This window comes from Chiroxiphia lanceolata, chromosome 22 (assembly GCF_009829145.1).
Source record: "Chiroxiphia lanceolata isolate bChiLan1 chromosome 22, bChiLan1.pri, whole genome shotgun sequence".
Classification (NCBI taxonomy): domain Eukaryota; kingdom Metazoa; phylum Chordata; class Aves; order Passeriformes; family Pipridae; genus Chiroxiphia; species Chiroxiphia lanceolata.
Window position 1 is genome coordinate 5,124,836 of NC_045658.1, and position 18,518 is coordinate 5,143,353.

Sequence of the window (18,518 nt, forward strand, 5' to 3'; positions counted from 1 at the left end):
TTCCTCTCCAATGTTCAGTGTGATGCTGGCAGGAGCAGGGTGATCAGGATGGACCTGGACAGTTGGGAACCAGCAAACCTACAGGGAGGTCTGTGAAAATGTGAGGGTTGGTAGCAGCCAAGTCTGTGACCCCACAAGGTCTTTGCTTAGAACCCCTAAGACTTTGCCTTGTCTGGGGACAGCTGAGGAGTCCTGCAGACGTGTTGGTGAATCAGAGAATCATAAAAAGGTTTGAGCTGGAAGGGAACTTAAAGGTCATCCTGTTCCACCTCCCTGCCATGAGTAGGGACACCTCCCACTAGCCCAGGTTACTCCAAGCTCTGTCCAACCTGGCCTTGGACACTTCCAGGGATTCAGGGGCAGCCACAGCTTCTCTGGGCAACCTGTGCCAGGGCCTCACCACCTTCATAGTAAGGAATTTCTTCCTATTATCCACTCTTAACCCACCCATCCATTCTTAACCTGTGCACCCAGGTTGCTGTGGGGATAACTTCGGGATGCAGTGCTTTTCTGGCCTTTATTTGGTACTTTTATGGGCAGAACTCTCCAGAAAATCTGGCCTCATGTATATATTTAGTTCTGCTGTGCTTTTCCCCAAATCACAACGTGCATTCCAGCAGTGGCCAGGACCCCAGCCTGGCCCTGGGAAGTCTGATGAGGCTGTGCAGTGATATCCAGGGAAGAGAAGGGATGGAGAGCAGGCAGCTGAGGAGGTGGCAGCTCAGTGCCTTGCTCAGCTCTGTGAGCATGTAGCTCTCACTGCTCTCCCTTGCAAGTCTTTGGCACCACTGAAGTCCACAGCAATCACTGGCCGTGTCCTCTTGGATGAAAAGAGAAGGGCTACTCTAAAGCAGCAGCTCTCACCAACAGAAAAAACCCCCATCCTTTCAGTTCTGTCACCCTTTGAACGAGCCCTGTAGCTGCTTTGGATGTCCTGTCTCAAAGGCTGACACCAAGCAGGGAGGAAAACAAACAAGCAAACAGGGTGACAAGGAAAAATAAAGCCCTGGAAGGGGAAAAAAAAGAAGGCAACACAGGAAGACAACTCAAGGGCAGCCAGTGATAGGCAGGAGAAATCCTGCCACTTCCAGTCATGTCAGGGGAGAGGAAAGCCATGCAGACACTGAGTTAGCATCCTTAAAGTACTCAGGTTAGGGAGAATTATGACAGCTGTGTGTGTAATGCATGTGAACATGGGCAAAGAGCTGCTGAGGGCTCTGGCTCCTCCTGGCAAGCTCAGAGCCTTGGAGGTGAGGGAGGGGATGCTGCTGGATGAACCATGTCATTCCCCCTCGTGCTGCAGCCCCAGGGTGAAGGGTTTGTGTTCCCAGCCTGAAGGAGGAGTGGGAAGTCTGTTTGTCAGGATCCAGGGTGGTTTGCTCACCTATTGTGGGAGTCATGGCTCAAAATCTGGCCACATCACCACCCTCTGTCAAGTGCTTGAACTCCTCTGCTCTAGATGAGATCCCCATGGGAGGGTGAAGATCCCTGAAGACTCCTAAGCACAGTGGGAAAATAACTCTTTTCTCTGCAAATTAAGGGTCAGTTCCTTTTTTTTTTTTTTTCTTTTAGGAGAGTCAAAAAGAACAAAATCAATTGTGATTCACTCCTGGGCTGGTGAAAGTGAGCTGGGAAAGGCATGAGCAACTACTTAATCCCCTTCCCATAGCTCCCAGGCACTCAGATACCAGAGCTAATAAGTGTCCTGCAAGGAGCCCTGGCCCCCAGGCTGGGACAGGAGCAGAGGTGCTGGGATGTGTCCCACAGCCTGCCAGCAGTGGGAAGCAACTGGGACAGGTTCAGGTTGGAAAAGCCCTCTGTTATCCTCCAGTCTGACCATTAACTCAGCACTGCTGTGTTCACCACTGAACCATGCCCCCAAAATGCCACACTCACACATTTTTGGGACACTTCCAGTGATGGTGACTCCACCATTTCCCCGGGAAACCTATGCCAGTGCTTGACCACCCTCCCAGTGAGGAGGTGGCACCATCCCATGCCTACACTACGCCTGGTAACCCAAACTGTGGCTGTTCCTTCTGCTCTCATCTGCCGTGGATGTGGTGGCAGGTGGAGCCCTTTTCCTGAAGGGAAGAGGAGAAATGGGGAGCCAGGAAAGAGGAGGGCACCTCACAGGGGGGGCAACATAAGGAAAAACTTGGGAGCCAGGGAGAGGAGTGGAGAGAGGGAGGGATTCACAGAACTCCGAATGGGAAGCTGAAACATCCAGCCAGTAACTGCTGGTCTTTCCTCCCCACATCTGACTCGGGGAGGGGGGGGGAAAAGCCTCTGCTATCACATGCAAGCAATTTAGCTCGAGGAACATGGTTTTATTGCCTGCCGAGTGCTTTTCCAAATGGGACCTGGAGCTTTCACACAGTTCTCTGCCTCTTCAGCATTCTCTTATCCCTCAGAGGCAGAAGGATTTTTATCTTCATCCAGCATCGCAAAAAAAAAAAAATCCATAAAACCAGCTGCCTTAAAAAACAACCTCCCTTTCCCAGCCTATGCTAATAATTTACTCTTATTCCAGGTTTTATTACGAGCTCTTTCAAGGGCTGCCCAGAGCCCCATCCGTAAATAGCACATAACTCAGGCCATGAGGATTTCCTCCCCGGTGGGACCTTTAATGTCTAAACCAGAGGTGTCAAACAAGCAGCTCAAAGACCCGTTGTGGCCCTGGAGAGTTCTACATCTGGACTATATCTCAGTGCTTAACACATTAGCTTTTGCCCCGAGCAGCTCCGGATTTCCCTCGTCAGCTCGAGCTGAACCTGAGTTAGGTTTGATTTAAGAGGCTGAGCATTCAAAGGGAAAAGGAAAGGTACCTGCTTAAACGTTCAAAGTGCTGCCCTGGAGGCTCCCGGGGTTTTGGAGCAGGGTGCAGGCACATATCTCCCCTGGAGCGATGCACATCACACCCGGCCCTGCCTGGGAGAGAGGGAGGGAGGGAGGGAGGGAGGGAGGGAGGGAGGCAGGGCTGTCTGCGCCGGGCGCTGGTCCCACGCGCCAGACCTTCTCCTGGTTTATCAGGGCATCTACACACGACCTGCAGGCTCGTGGCTGTGTGTGTTTGCCAGCTGTGGCTGCCCTCAAAATCCCTTTATCTCTGGCAGAGGGTGACTCCGCCATCCTGGTGGGGTTCTGAGCTGGCACGGGCAGCACCGGGAGCAGGGAGAGGACCTGGAGCCCCTGTGTCCTGCCACGGGAAAGGGAGCACTGGGTGGTTCTGTGTGCTCCTTTTTCTTCAGATGGGATGCAGTATGTCTCAGAGGGGGAATTTGGGACATTTAGATGTTCTTCCTGGCTTTTCCATGCTGCTTCCTCCCTTGCTCGGTCTCTGCCTGTTCTGATGGCTGGGACTGTCCCCTCATCTGCTCCCATATTGGGGTACAGCAGTGTAAACAAGTCAAACACTGAGGTGCCACTTGCAGAGAGAGAGATGGAGGCTGTGCCACATCCCTCCTCCTGCTGCATGAATTCACCAATAACATTTGGGGACGAATTCCTTTCTGTGGTAGAGCCCTCTTCAGCTTGCTGATTCCAGTCCCAGACTGGGCTACTGGTCTGAATTGTCAATGAAAAAAGGTGCTGGGGGTGGATGATTTGGGTCTCACAGGACCTGGCTCAGCTCAGGTGCTCATCTGTGGGATTTGTCCCATGCCACATCCTTCAGAATGCAAAGATCAGGCTCAGGGGAAAAAAAAGAAATTGCATTTCTCTGTGGTTTTTCCCCTCCTAACTCTTCTTGATGCTTTATATCCTGACCCCATATGTGGCCTGATCCTGTCTGAAGTGCATTATTCCATGAGACCACGATGGTGGGATGGTACAGCGTTGGATTAGAGGACAGGCATTACTGTGTTGGATTAGAGGATAGGCCCCCTTTGAGCAGCCTGAACTCCTGCAGCTGTGCAGGAGGAGGTTCAGGGACTCAGCACCAGCTGGGATGTGGCTCATCCATGGGAAAGCATTCCCTGATTTCCTGAAAGCCGCAGGTTTGGATCAATTTGGTATGGGAGGATTTCTCTGCCACAGAGGGACTGAGGAGAGCCTCCAACACCCCCACCTCCCTGCTGCATTTTCCCTCTCCCCTTTGTGTCCTATGTTTCAGCTCATCCCAGACACCCCATCCCGTGCTCCTTCCCCACGGCACCTGCCGATTTCCAAAGCCCTTCCCTTGCCCCAGACGCCTCCCTGTGAGGTCTCTGGGTGGATCGTGGCAGGAGGCACGGAGGGCACGTGGCTGCCAGCCCCGCCAGCCCCGCCAGCCCCGCCAGCTCCATCCCTGCCGACTCTCGGCCGCCTTTTCCTCCCCGGACACCCACTCCCTTCCCGGCTCCCCTCCCGTGCCTGCAGCGGGTCGACACAGGGCGGAACCCGCTGCTCCTGTGCGAGTGTTGTAATGACATTTAACAATCTGCCACCGGCGAGTTTCCAGCGCCGGGGCGGGCGGGCGGGCGAGCGGCCTCCCCTCCACGCTCTTGGCAAGGCCGACACTTTCCCAGGCCTCCTGCCCTCCGTCAGCGGGGCCGCTCCCAGCCCGACAGCCCCGACAGGATACCTGCACAATGACTGCAACAACACAGGGCCCCAGCCATGGGAAAAAACGAGGCCAAGGCAACCCAAGGGCGAATTGCGAGATGAATAACTTCCCTGGAGCCACGTCCCGGGGAGCGTGCCTTGGCCTGCTGTTGATTCACCAGCTGACTTCCCCCCCCCGCCCTCCCGAGAGACAGACCTGCCTGGATTCCGTCACTCGGCTGAAAATAGCAGCTGCGAGGGTTCAGGGAGGAGAGGGATGGAGGACAGGCAGGGGGAAGCTCCCTGTGAGGAGCCAGCCCTGCAAAAACCAGCCCCGGGCGCTCTCCCTGCAGGATCGCGGCGGTGGCACGGGGTGAGGGTGAGCACTGGGTGCCACCAGCCAAAACTGCAGGAATTGCTTTGGCTGGCCGGCCACGTCCATCCTTTCTGGCTTTCCACGCTCTTGTGCTTGACAGGAGGAGAGGAGAAGGCCTCAGAGTTGCGCCGGGAGAGGTTTAGGTTGGATGTTAGGGAAGATTCCGTCACTGAAAGGGTGGCCAGGTGTTGGAAGAGGCTGCCCAGGGCAGTGGTGGAGTCACCATCCCTGGAAGTGCTCAAAAACATGTAGGTGTAGTGTTAGGTGGTTTAGGGGCAGGTTACTGGTTGGATTTGACGTTCTTAGAGGTCTTTTCCAACCTGAATGATTCCATGATTCCATGATTCTCTGTGTTCCCCACTTTAACCTAAGGCTTCAAGTGGAGTTTCTGAGCTGGGTGTGCTCCAGCTCTGGTGCCAGAACGATGCAGGAGCATCTGTTGCTCTGGAGAACTATGTACTCTCAAAATGGGGCCCCCCTGGCCCTAGAGTTGCCCTGGGCACTACAGTCAGGCCTGGGGCAGAGGTGCAGGTCAGAAGGAGCAGGGCCACGTGCAGGAGACACCAGAAGGGTCCCCGCCCTCCACAGGACAGAGGTGGCTGTTCAGTTTTCGAGGAAGCAGCCAGACCTGGGGCTAAGCAGTGAAATCCAGAGGCAGCTCATTATGGGGCGAGTGACACGAGGTGCCCTGTGCATCACAGTGTCAGGGTTGTCTGGCTGTGACACTGGGCTGGGGCTGACCTGCTACCACCTCCAGCACTTGGGCTTTCCACCAGGACACCGCTGGCAGCTCCCACAAAACACCCCTGGCTCAATATTCCCCAGGTGAACGCCGGGACAGCAGCGCGGCGAGGTGCCACGGCACCTTAAAAAAAAAAAACAACTCACTTGTTGTTTTGGTTTTTTTTTTTGCCCTGGCTTTTAAAATGCACCAGTGGCTGTGTCCGTTTGGAGCCGAGCCCCGTTTCCCCTCGCATTCCATATTCTGCAATTCGTACACACGCCAATCAAAACTGTTGTTAGGCACAACTGTCACGTCAAGAGCACGTCCAGCGCTGCCGGTGATTGACAGCAAAGTTTGTTATCTGTGAATGTGTCATCCCATCCAGCACCCAGTGCTGCCTGACAGGTCATCAGTGGGAGACTTCCATCATCCATATATTATGAGATTGGCTGGAGCAAATCGCTTCCCAGCCAGTCCCAGGCACAGCTCCCCTGCATCCCCGTGAAGCTGAGATATAGGCTTTGACAGGAGAAGGAGGTGGAGGTGGATGGACCTCGGTCAGAGGAATCCTGGAGGGTCAGCAAGTGAAAACAGGGCATATCCATTTCTGTCCTGACTCCTCTGTAGGAATTTGAGGCAGCAGGTTCACAGAAAACAAGAATGTGGGAAGAAAATCTCTGCAGAGGAGCAGAAAAGCCCCAGGACGGGGCTTAGCAAATTTTTGCACAGGCTGTGAGAGCTGGAAAGGAGTTCTCTTGTTTGGCCTTTTGCTTTCTTGTTTTATTAAGAACCAGCCCAAATCCACTTTTGCAAAGAACTGTGTGGAAAAGGGAAGTGATAAGGTAGAGAGTGACCTGTGCTTGTCAGCCCGAAGGAAGTCGGGATGAGTCCTGAATGAAAGTTTGGGAAAACACTTAATGGAGTCCATGCAGCAGTTCAGTGGCCATAGAAATCAGGGGAATGGAAAGACTCCAGTTAATCTTGATAAACTTTGAGTCAGACCTTCGGTGCAGTGTGATCCCAAAGAGGGGCAGCTCACCCCAGAGAAACTGGGGAGAACTGGGAGAATCTGCCACAAGTGAACGTCCCCTGTTAAAGGTCCAAGTAACAGCAAAATACAGTGACTTCTTAAATGTTTGGGGGGGGGGTGTGTGTTTTAGGTTTTTAAGCTTATTTTTCTTTTTTTAAACTCTAAATATTATTTCACGTGTTTTGACACCGAGACGTGTTATTACGACAGATCTTAGACAAAAGGGTTGTTTCCAAAACAATGTTTTTTGTAACATTTTTTTTTTCCTGAGGAGCTTTGAACGTCTCTCTGTTCAAATTTAGAATTAAAATGACATCTAAAGCGTGGTAGAAGAGCTGCATGTCCTCTGGGATAGAAATTACACCCTCCAAGGAAGCGTAGCCACCAGCAAATTCGTGGCCTGGAGCCAATCAGGCTCAGGAATAATTTGATCTCAGGTCCCCTGCAAATTTTTCTGTCTTTTAGAGATAGATCTGGGCTGGATCTTGATTCTTCCTAAAGCCAAGGGAGTTTTTGCACTAATATGAATCAGCCTGTTGCACAGCACCTGGAGGAATCTCTGTCTGCATCCCTGCTTGGATGCTATGGAGGATAATATCTGTCCTAGGACTTTTTTGTGTCCCCAGGAATGGGACTGGGCCATGGAAATACCTTTGGAAGCCAAGCACACATTAGTTTGTGAACACAGAGGTCAGCTTCTAACACTGTGTATCAGAGAGTTATTAAAGGCAAATCATAAAAAGAGGTTCCTTCATCCCACACAACCCCCGTGTTTTGATTTCCTGGTGAAGAGACCCAGAGGTTTGTTTGGACTGCAATTAGCGAGGTTTATAGTCACAATTCAATCATAACAACTTCCCTGGGCTCAGGAGAAGGTTAAACCCAGCAAATGCAGAACTAAACCCACAACTGGCTTTGTAATTCTCCACTTAAAAATAACACTTTGATCTGCTACGCGGTGAAAGCTCCCAAATTTGGATGCACGGATTACCAGGGAGGTGGAAGGGAGGGGAAAGACACTTGACACTTTCCCAAACACTTTAGTGAAACACTGCTGGACCCTGAGCAAGGATGGGTTTTTATTAAATCCTCTGTGTGTTAGAATATCTATTAGATACATAAATACAGATGGGTGGGTAGGCAGCGAGGTAAACAGATGAACGGATAAAGAGATGGACAGGGCCTGGGAAAGAAGAGCAAATGGGCCCTCAGACCCTGCTCTGAACTCTTGCCTTGCTCTGCTCCCAGGCAGTTGGGTTCTCCAAGGGAGGGTTTTGCTCCTCATGACAAATCAGGCGATGTGGGAAATCAATTGTGCAGCAGCACAGCCCCGCTCCGATGGCTCCTCCGAGACCTCCCAGCCCAACCCGCTGAAACCTGAGAGCTCGGAGACAATCCCACAGCCTTGAGAGCATTTAGGATAAAATTTAAGGTACAAGGACTCAATTTGTCTCGAGCAGGATCTGCTTTTCGCGGCCACAACCTGTAATTCAGGCAGACTGGAACTTTTCTGCCTTGTAGCCTCGGCGTGAGCCATTAGACAGGAGGAAGTGAGCTGCCAGTTTCAGTGCTGGAATGGGAATTATCCAAGGCAGACAGTGACCTGTGCCTTCTCATAAAACATCTCACCTGGGGTGGGACTGATGTCACTGATATCTGGCCTTAGAGCAAACTCCAAATACCAATTCACATTGAGAAAATGGCATTAATTCCTCCACCCTTCGGGGTGATGCAGCTCCCATCGAGTGTGTTTTCTGTGAAGCAACCAGAAGGAGCTCAAGGTTGTGCAAGACCCTCCTTTTTGGGGAGCAAACCTGCAGGAAGGTGTCTGTAATTCCTGAGCTGACTGTGGTCTATTAGCTTGGATGTCAAGGCACAAGAGATTGAGCTCCAGCCACTGGATACACAGCCAGGATCCCAGGCTGGATGCACTGGAACAGGTTCCCCAGGGCAGTGGGCACGACCCCAAGGCTGCCAGAGCTCAAGGAGGGTTTGGACAACACTCTGAGAGCCAGGGTGGGATTGTTGAGGTGTCTGTGCAGGGCCAGGGGTTGGACTTGGATGATCCTTGTGGGTCCCTTCCAGCTCAGGATATTCCCTGATTCTTTTTCCACAAAGATCTGTTACCTCACCTTACACTAACACATGCTGGCAGCTGTTTTAACAGGAGCAGTTAGTGAGTGGCAATGGGAAAGAAGAAAGAGCTTCTCAAAGATGTTGCTGTGTCTCTTGTTAGCAATCTGACCTTGTGCTTCCAGAATCACGTGTGCAAGGGGCACAGGCAGCTTCCTTCTCCTCTAGCCAGGGGCCAGGGCACTTCAGGACTTGTAAACATGCTGCTTGTGAAGGATAGTCCACTCTGGCAGGAGGGGAAAGGCAGAGAGGTCTGTAGCACAGGTCACATTGGGAGGTGACACAACCACCAGCCAGGCTCATGAGGAGCAGCTTGTTCTTTTCCCATCCAGTGGAGTTGCTCCAAGGCAGCTGAATTTACCCTCCTCACAGCCAGGTCACTGCATTTTGGTCCCCACTAAAAATAACTGGGCAATGGACGTGTCTTAATCTGTTTGAATCTTAAATAGCAGTTGGTGTCATCTCCCAGCTTTTGTGTGCAGCTCTTCGCTGTTGTCTTTCCCAAGTTGTTACACAAAGAAAGCTTTGGATGGTCAGCAGCCATGGAAAGATAATTCCCAGTTGGACTTAGAGAAAAGCTGTTCACAGGGTAATAAATGCTAAAAAATGACTTGCTGACCGTGGTCCTTCTTCACATCCTCTCTGATTTCTTTGGGTGTCTTGCAGAGGAGGGTCCCACTCCTTGGCTGGAAGTTTAAGTTGCTGCTGATGTTCCACAAACAGGGAGCAGCACCAGTGACACACGTCACTGACCCTGCTGTTTGCATCTGGGTTTGTTCCTCCCTCTCACTTATTTTTTTCCCCCCAGGACCTGGATGCTGGAAGACACAGAACCCACTCAGTGCTCCTGGCAAGGGTGCAGTGCCAAATAACAGCACGAGGCACAGTGGGAGCAGGGAGAGAACAAGCTTGGAGGGGAGATGGAAGAAGAACAGCAAGGGTGTAAAATGCCCTTGCTCTGACTAGATCAGGGAGGTCCTTATGGCTTATCCTATTGCTCTTGTGAAAAATCCCATGATGTACATGTTGGATCACTGGAGGTCAGGACTTTATTTTATGATTCACCAAGTGGAATTTTGGTATCATTTTTTTTTTCCCTCCTCCTCTACAAGGGGACAGGTTTTAAAGTCAGTTATGTCAACCACAAGGTCAGAATCTGAGCCAGTCTCTCTGAGCTGATGCTGCTTTGTCTTCCCAGAGGAAACCTGTGCTCTGGCAGCTGCCCCTTGGTGAACAGAGTGTTTCATCCTTGGTTTATCTTCTCCAGATTTGGGGGGGGGGAAGAAGAACAAAGTCTCTAGACATGTAAACAGCCTTAATGAGAGAACTATACACCAAGATCTGCCTGCTTTCAGCAACAGAGTTAAATATAGCTTCTAAATGCTGCTAATTGATTTTAGCTGTCTGGGGAAAGCTTTTGCCTTCACACCATCCCACCCACGCCGCTCAGCAGTCCCTCACCTGCCCCTGTCGCTCCAGAAGGCACAGGGAATGGGAGCAGAGCCTCTGTGCTCAGTATTTGTCAGCTGTTTTAGCACCCAAATGCTGTAAAAAAAAAAAAAAACCAAAACCAAACAAACCCATGGGCTGCTCAGAGACCCTGGCTTAGGCCTTTGCTGAAACCTCCGTGGAGTCTCATGGCTTCTTTCCATCTGCCCCGGGTCTATTTTTTACGGTTTGGCCTTGAAAAATCTTTCTCTTCTTTGAAAACAAGTCTGTTTACAAATATTTGCCTCGGAAAAGTTCTGTTGTTCCAAACAGGCAGAAGGAGAAACTGCTCAGCTCTGCGTGAACAGCACCCTCAGCCAGATGTGTGGGATGTGTGGTGTCCCTGCCCGTGGCAGGGGGTTGGGACACGATGATCTTTAAGGTCCTTTCCAACCCAAACTCTTCTGGGATTCCATGATCTTGCAAGCAGGCAGAAAGGCCCAGTTTGCCAAAAAAAAAAAAAAAGAAAAAAAGGATGGCTCATCCCAGAGCTGGCAAATCAGAGAATAAAAAGAAGTGTGAACTTCTGTGTGAACCACAGATGTGGGTTGTTGGGTGCAGCAAGGAATAAACTGTGGATGTGTGGTGGATCTTTTTACTATGCAAGAAGTGTAAACAACAGGGTGGTGATGGGTAGAAAATTACTGTGGGATATATTCCATATATATATTCTGCATATATATTCCTACATCCTCCACAGACTTCTCTGTGCTCCCTCTGAAGTGAGACAGGTTGCTTACAAGGATGTGAAGTAGGTGGGTCTCTTCCAAATCAGGGTCCTAGTCTTTTTGTGGAGCAGCCAGTTTTGCCATTTCCCACCCAGTTTGTGCCCAGCCCAGTGAGGTTTCTCCAGCAAAAAGGTGTCTCCAGCTGGTGGAGGAGCCCAGTGGGGTTAGACCTGCTAAAAACTAAAGCTGCAAACAGAGCATCATGGCTTTAAAAACTTACTCCAAGCACTCTGCCCTATCAAGGACAGACACTTTTAATGTTGCTGTTGGGTTTAAGGTGACTTCAACAGGTTCATTTTTAAAGGGCAAAACTCAGCAGTTCTTGAAGCTCAGACTTCCTTACAGCCCTGACAGCTTTTGCAGAGCCTGGTTGTGACTGATGAAGAGCCACATCAGGCAGGTTAATGTGTAATATAGATTCCACTTCGTGGCTGTTGTCTTGTACTTCAGGGCAGTGAATGGGAAAAGGTTGTTTTTTGGGGAACAACCCCCTTCCAGCCAGCATGACCAAGACCTGAGGGGTCCCCTGATTGCTTATGCAGCTCTGCCTAACAATGTGATGGGCACATGTTGCACTGTGAGAAATTACAAATGTAGATATTGGCCCCACAATCTGATAGAATAATTAATATAATATTATAGAGTATAGGAATATGTGTTTTATTCAATCAGTGCATTCAGATGTAAGAATACATTTCAGCCCCTGCTCACAGGGGCTGAAACAGGAACCAGGGGGTCTGTACTAATTGGAAATGCAAACTCCTGGCCCATCACTTTTACAATGGACAAGCTTTCAGTGCTTTAATGTGGGTGGGATCTGGCTTGCCCGTTGCATAAGAGCTGTTCCGTGGCCCTACAGGACTGATTTATCTCTGGGTAATATGATGGGCTCTTGAATTGCAATGAAAAACCCCTTTCTTTGACAATGGTTCGGGGTAACCTTATAATAACCTCCTCCACCTTCCCCAGAGAAATGCTTCAGTCAGATAAAGGAATTTGTTATCCACACAGAAACATCTGCCCCCTTCCTAGGAAAGGACTGACTCAGAGTGACAGTTACCCTTTCCTGGCTTGTTTAAAAGCACCACCAACACCAACCTCAGAGGGAGCTGGGATGGGGGTTTGGGTTTTTTTTTTCCCCCCCCTTCCCTGACGGCTTCGGTTGCGGGAAGATCACCTGAGCTGGATTTGGTGGCGTTGGGTTTTTTATTTCATAATGATGGATGTGCTGGGTGAATGTAATGGAAGAGGCGAGATAGCAGAGCAGAAATTTGGCGCCAAGCGCCCCGGCTTTTGAAAGAGCTGCATTCCAGCCTTCCTAAGAGGGGCTAAATGGAAAGATCTGATTAAGCGTCTCAGTGTTGTGACCCTGACCTCAAAGAACACGCCGATTCTCTGGAGGAACTTCATTTCAATTAATCAGCTTAACAGCCCGAGTAAAGCCGGCTGCATCCATTGAGCCAGGCTCCCTCTCCTCGGAGGGTCTCTGGGATGGGGTGGGCTGTGCCCCACCTGCCTCGCTGCCCTGGGCCCAGGGGGGTCGGGGATGCCCTCATTTCCCTCTCCCTGACTGACTGGCTGCCTCTGGAATAATAAGGAGGTGACCCCAGAGCCCCCCCATCATCCCTCTGCAACTCCATCAGGCCCTTCCTTCCTGCGCCCCTTTTCCACCTTCCAGCTGGGCTGCCACGGGGATGGGACAGGGGGCAAGACCCCACGTGGAAAAGGAGGGATGGCAGCTCCCACCCCTGCACCCCTGGGGATTTGCCCCCCTCTTCCAGCTTCCCCTGAGCTGCATCACTCCCTCCCAGGCAGGGAAGGGGAACTGCTAAGCAGCAGCAGAGGAGGAGATGTGGCTGTCAGAGGCAGAGGGCAAGGAAACAGCTGTGGGAGTCAGGGAGCAGGGCAGGCAGCAGGATAACCCCTGAAAGGGTCAGAGAATCACAGGGTGGTTTGGGTTGGGAAGGATCTTAAAGATCATCTCGTTCCAACCCCCCTGCTACTCAGGGAAACTCGTAAGCAGAATGCAAAGGCACCAAGGCAGGAGATGGAAAGGGAACAAGACTTCAGGCCAAGCCTCGGGTGCTTTTTCCAGGTGGTTCTGGCAAACTGGGCAGGCCCAGGAGCTGAGAGAGGCTTTGCTTCTCACCTGGAGCCTTGTGGGAGCCCCTCTTTCCTTGCCTGGAACAGAACTTTTCCAGATGCCTGTGGGGCCACAGCTGAACCAGTGCTGAACCTCTCGCCGAGTCCTGTGCCTGGAACTCAGTTCCCAGCTCTGGTTAACCTTCTGCTGGCTCTGGAAATGGCTCGTTAACACCTATCCCCATATCCTTTCCCATGCAACGAGGTACAGCTGTTGCAGTCAGCTCAGATGAGGAGGCATCAAGGGCTTTCACCGCTGTCTCCCTCCCACCTGGCCTTCCTCCACCACACCCGGATCATGCCATTATCCCATGAACTCCTGGCTGCCTGCACTCCCCAGCCATTATCGCTTTGGCGCTGTGTCCATCCCTTTGGACTTTTACCTTTCAGCAGCCACATACTCTGCTCTTTTACTGCACCTTTAAAGGGATAAGACCAAATTTAGCACAGCCTGGAAAAGCAGCTGCGTGGAGAGCCTTGGAGGAGCACGGCAGCACTCCTGTTGTGGGGGAACAGCGTGGCAGAGGGGGAGAAGGGGCAGTAGTGGAGGGTCTGGGTACAACCCCTGGGCAGACAGAGTGAGTTGTATGTCTGAAATCATCTGGAGTTAACAGCAGCAACACCCCTTGGAAGGATTTTGAGCTTCTGGCTGTTTGGTGCCACGGATCAGCACGGTCCAGCTTCTGTCCCAGGCACAGAGCAGTCCATGACTTACCTCGGGCCAAAAGGAGAGCAGGTCGAAGTGGTGGACATAAACACTGACCCCTGGGGCTCTGTGGTTTCTGTGGAGGCTGAGGTGATGGTGGTACCCTTGTGTGCTCACATTCCAGGGCCTCACTCCAGAGGCAGAGCAGGCAATGACTGCTTCCCTTGCACTGGGAGATGTGTCCCCGAGGAAGGCCGTGCCTTGTGTGTCATGTTTGCCCTGCTGCAGTCACTCCAAACCCACTCAAAAAGAAGGGTTTCTTTTCTCTGCCTTCGCTCAGCAGTCAGTCTTGACAGTCTCACTTTTGGGGCCTGGGTACCTTGTCATTAAAAGATATTTTGCTGAATCCAGGGGCAGCCCGGGGGGCTCTGGGCAGGGAGGGACGTGGTGCTGCCCCAGGGAGGTGTTTGGTTACAGGCAGGCGACAGGCAGGCTTTCATCTGCTCTTCCAAGCCTTCTTCAGACAGAAGAGGAGGGGTAGTAACTGGCTGTGGGGGATGGAGGAGAATTGCTGTAACATGATTTTATGTCTGTGATTGCATAACAAAACCTCCTGGGAACCTCCTGATTCAAATGGATACCTAGCTCTGGTTGTGTGGTGGAGGACTTTCAGACTGATCGATTGCCCACGCTTTGGTGCAGAGGAATTGCTGGACTGGATCAGTACCAGGCTCCAAGCAGCCTGTGCTCCTTTATCAAACTGTGGCTGAATTATCAGGAAGCTGCAAAAAGCCTTCAGAAAGCGGATAATCTGCTTTATAGACCCCCCAACACACACATCCACATGCCCTGTTCTCACAGAAGCTGCAACCTGATTGCCGGTAGAACCGAACCTTGAAAGATGAAGTTGCATTTCCATTCTAAAAAAGATAATAAAAACCCCTGGGCTTTTCGTGTTATTGGATGTTCTGCAAACACCTAGTCATGCTCTGAACAGTGGAAAGCTGCTGGGATCCAGCCCAAGCTGAGCATCCAACAGGGAAACCCCCAGGTTTTCAGGAAGGGGTGGTTAGGAGAATCAGCTTTGCCCACAGGGATCCCACAGATTCCAGGAGGAAGCCCAGCCAAGGAGGGTGATGCCTCTGGACCTGGCCTTGGCACACACACATCATCTGTTGGCATTTCTCTTGGAGATTACACGATAGCCCCACCTCATAAATTTGGAGCAAAGCACACAAAGCTTTCCTTTCCATACTGTGCATTCCCTCTTAATGGTCTTTCTCCACACCACGGCCTTATTAATTGGTGACAATTGGAAGTGGTTAATGCTCTGTGTGTGAGGCTGCAATTGCTTCCACTTGGCCAGGATTCAAGTACTGGGGGTGAGTCAGAATGGGTGGCAAAACTGTCTTTTCCTCAGTTCCCTTGCTTACTGGAAAAGAAAAAGCCACAACCCCGAGTTATTCTCTTTTATGAGGTAGGCATTGTGAGGCCAGGCAATTGAATTTACAACAGCATTGAGTATCAGAGTCTATCTGGCCCTGTCAATGAGAGTGGCGAGAAAAAAAAAGACACACATTAACCCTCAGCTCCGAGTTCCCAGGCGTTTCAATAGGGCTCCCAACTTCCCAAAGAGCCCGCTGCATACTCGATGAGACCCTTTATACCTTCTAATTACCCTCCTCACAATAGGGACAGACTCTCTTGCCTCTTTTGTAGGCAAGATAGTAACTTTTGTGCTGCCACCCCCACACAGGCGATCCCTAGGAGAGGTGGGAAGGAGGGAAAGCTGGAGAGCAGCCTGATTTCAGGAGCAGGTAGCAAGCAGCCTGTGTTTCCTCAGCTTCCACGGGCGGATTTTTTTAGGAATCTTTCTTCTGACTGGGAACAGAACACATACAAAGCTCTCACGAGATATTTAACAGTGCCAGACCCCCCCTCAACCCCATCACCTTCCCCCTCTGAATATTTTTCACCAGTGTCCTTTCCAACAGCCTTATTTAAGGCCATAAAGTTCATTCTTACTTTTTCTTGCACACACAGGATGAGCCTGTCCTTGCCCACCCTCAAACAAAATGAAAGGAAAGGGGGGGAAAAAAGAAAATCTATTTCAAAGAGATTCTTTATTTAAACACCTGCATTTTTTTTTTCTCTTTTCTTTTTTTTTTTTTTTTGGAAGTCTTCAACACAGGCACGCACACACCCACAGACAAACGGGATACAAACAACTTTGGCATTATAACTTTTGAATATTTGTTACAAAACTATTTCTCATTTATTTTTTTTTTCTTTAAAAAAAGTATCTCAAATAAAGGCATTTTAAAGGAGTAAAAATACAAGTCGAGATCCCAACCTCTGAAAATAATAAATAGCACGTTCATAGCGAGGTCCTTTTTTTTTTTTTTTTTTCATCTTCCTTTCTGGTTAAATTTGCTTTTAAAAAAAACAAAAACAAAAAACACCCCCAAACATAACAGGGGCTCCATACAACGGAGCCAACAAGAAGAGTTTGTTGTTTGTTTTGTATTTTTTTTTTTTTTTGGAGAGAGGGGGAATAGTTTTAGGGAAGTCACCAGGGTCTCCAGACGGATTCACTGCGCTCTCCGATGGGACTCCCAGCCTGGGACGCTGGACCAATGCTGCCCCCAAATGATGTCAAACCCTGCACGGGGGATGCCGAGGGGGTGGCACCGGCATTCCCTGAGCCGCTGCCCGCGGACACCGGGACGTTGGCGTTGGCATAGAGGGGAATAACCGGTCCGGAGCTGGGAGGAAAAGCCGGATTCGGGATGAGGAAAGCGAACTGGCCGTCGGTGGCTGGGACGAGCTGGAAGCCCCCGTAGACCTTGGGGGACAGGGCTTCGGCGGGGTTGAGCTTGCAGGGCACGGGCACGGCTCCAGCTGCGGCGGGAGGCAGCTGGACGTGCAGGGGCTGCTGTGCCAGATGTGCGGGCTGGGCGGCGGGCGGGGGCGGCGGCGGAGGAGGAGGGGGGTAGTTCATGGCCACGATCTGGCCCAGGCACGCCGAGAGGTGGCTGAGCAGGCGGGTGCGCACGTCGGTGTTCACCCCTTCGCAGGTGGACAGGAACCGGGTCACCTCGTTCATGCACTCGTTGAATCCAGCCCGGTACTTGCCGAGGACGGTGGGGTCGGCGCTGAGCGCGGCTGGGAGGGGGCGGAAGGTCAGTGGAAGGTCCGGAGCACCGGTCTCGGTACCCTGCAGCCCGGTCCCCTGTCCCCAGAGCCCGGTCATCTATCCCCTAATGTGGAGCCCAGTTCCCGGTCCTCTGCCTTCAGCCCTCGGTCCGGAGCTCCTTCCCTGATCCCCCGTTCTCGTTGTAGAGACCGAGCTCTAGTCCTCGGTCCCCAGCGTTTGGTCTGGAGCCCGGTTCCCGATCCCCTGTCTCTGATCTGGAACCCCATCCCCGCTGCCCTGTCACCTGTCCCCCTGCACGGATTGCCATCTCCAATCCTCTGTCCCCAGCTCCCGGTGTGGAAGCCCGTACCTAGTCCTCTGTCCCCAGCTCCCGGTCCCCAGTCCCCTGTCCTCTGTCCCCGGTCCGGAGCTCCATGCCCGGTCTCCTGCCCCAGCTCCCAGTCCGGAGCCCGGTTCCTAGTCCTGCGTCCCCAGTTCCCGGTACGGAACCCGGTCAGTAAGTAATCCTCTGTCCCCAGCTCCCACTCCGGAGCTCCATGCCCGGTCTCCTGCCTCCAGCTCCCGGTCCGGAGCCCGGTTCCTAGTCCTGTGTCCCCTGTCCCCGGAGCGGGGCAGGCACTCACCCGTCATCTGCGCCCGCTGCAGGTTCCGCAGGTGCTTGACAGTCATCTCCAGGATGTCCGCCTTCTCCAGCTTGGAGTGCCGGGAGCTCTGCGGGACAACAGCGGCTCCATCAGGGGCTGCCCGCAACCGGATAAACCCCCGACCCCGCATCCCCCCGCACGCTCGGCCCTCACTTACATCCTTCTTGAGCGCGTCCAGGATGAGCGTCTTCAGCTGCCCCAGGCTCTCATTGATGCGCGCCCGGCGCCGCTTCTCCATGATGGGCTTGGACGACTGCACGGGGGGAGAGAGCGCGCATCCATTCAGCGACCGCCCCGCACAACCCCGCATCCCCCCAGCCCGCCTCATCCCATCACCGACCTCAGCACGGCCGCGGGCTTGCCGCCATCCAGCTCCGCCGCCAGCGTTGCTGCGCCCCGACCGGCACCCTCCTCCTCCTCCTCCTCCTCCATTTACCTTCCGGTGCTCGCTGGCGCTCCGCGGTTTGTCCGGCGTGTGGCTGGCGCTGGCGGGCGCGCCCGCGATGGGCGAGGCGGTGGGTTTCTCCATGCCCGTGTCGGCGGGCATGGCTCGAGGGGCTCGGTGGTGGTGGCGGCGGGTGCGGGTCGCGGGCCGGGCGCGTGCGGCGGGTGCGGGGCCGGTTCCGTGCGCGGCGCCCGCCCCGCGCCCCCCGTTTTATAGCGGCGGCGGCGGCGGCGGCCGCGGGGCCCGGCCCGTGCGAACCCGCCGCCGCGGCCGTTCCCACACTCGGCGCCGCCCAATCAGCGCCCGGCCCGCCGCGCCGCTCGCGCTCCCATTGGGCGCCGCGCCCGCGCCGCGCCCCGCCCACACCCCCCCCGCGCGCCCCGCCCCGCGCCCCGCCCCGCCTCCTCCGCGCGCCTCTCCTCCCACGTGGGGGGCAGAAGCGAGGGCGGGGCTGCCTCACACCACCACCGCCGCCACCGCC

General features: G+C 53.0%; 1 protein-coding gene across 3 annotated transcripts; it reads right to left on the reverse strand.

Annotated features, from left to right (window-relative positions):
- Window positions 1-15,895: 15,895 nt before the first annotated feature.
- On the reverse strand, window positions 15,896-18,217 carry HES4 (hes family bHLH transcription factor 4). Of its 3 annotated transcripts, none has more exons than XM_032709232.1 (4): window positions 18,029-18,217; window positions 17,750-17,845; window positions 17,572-17,659; window positions 15,896-16,956 (listed from the first exon to the last, which is right to left on the reverse strand). In XM_032709232.1, the coding sequence occupies exons 1-4, from the start codon at window positions 18,137-18,139 to the stop codon at window positions 16,361-16,363; spliced, it is 891 nt and encodes a 296-aa protein (XP_032565123.1). In that variant the 5' UTR covers window positions 18,140-18,217; the 3' UTR covers window positions 15,896-16,360. The 3 variants fall into 3 exon arrangements, with proteins under 3 accessions (XP_032565123.1, XP_032565122.1, XP_032565124.1); XM_032709231.1 differs by having other exon boundaries at window positions 17,933-18,217; XM_032709233.1 differs by lacking the exon at window positions 15,896-16,956 and adding an exon at window positions 16,963-17,387 and having other exon boundaries at window positions 17,512-17,659; window positions 17,933-18,186.
- Window positions 18,218-18,518: the final 301 nt, after the last annotated feature.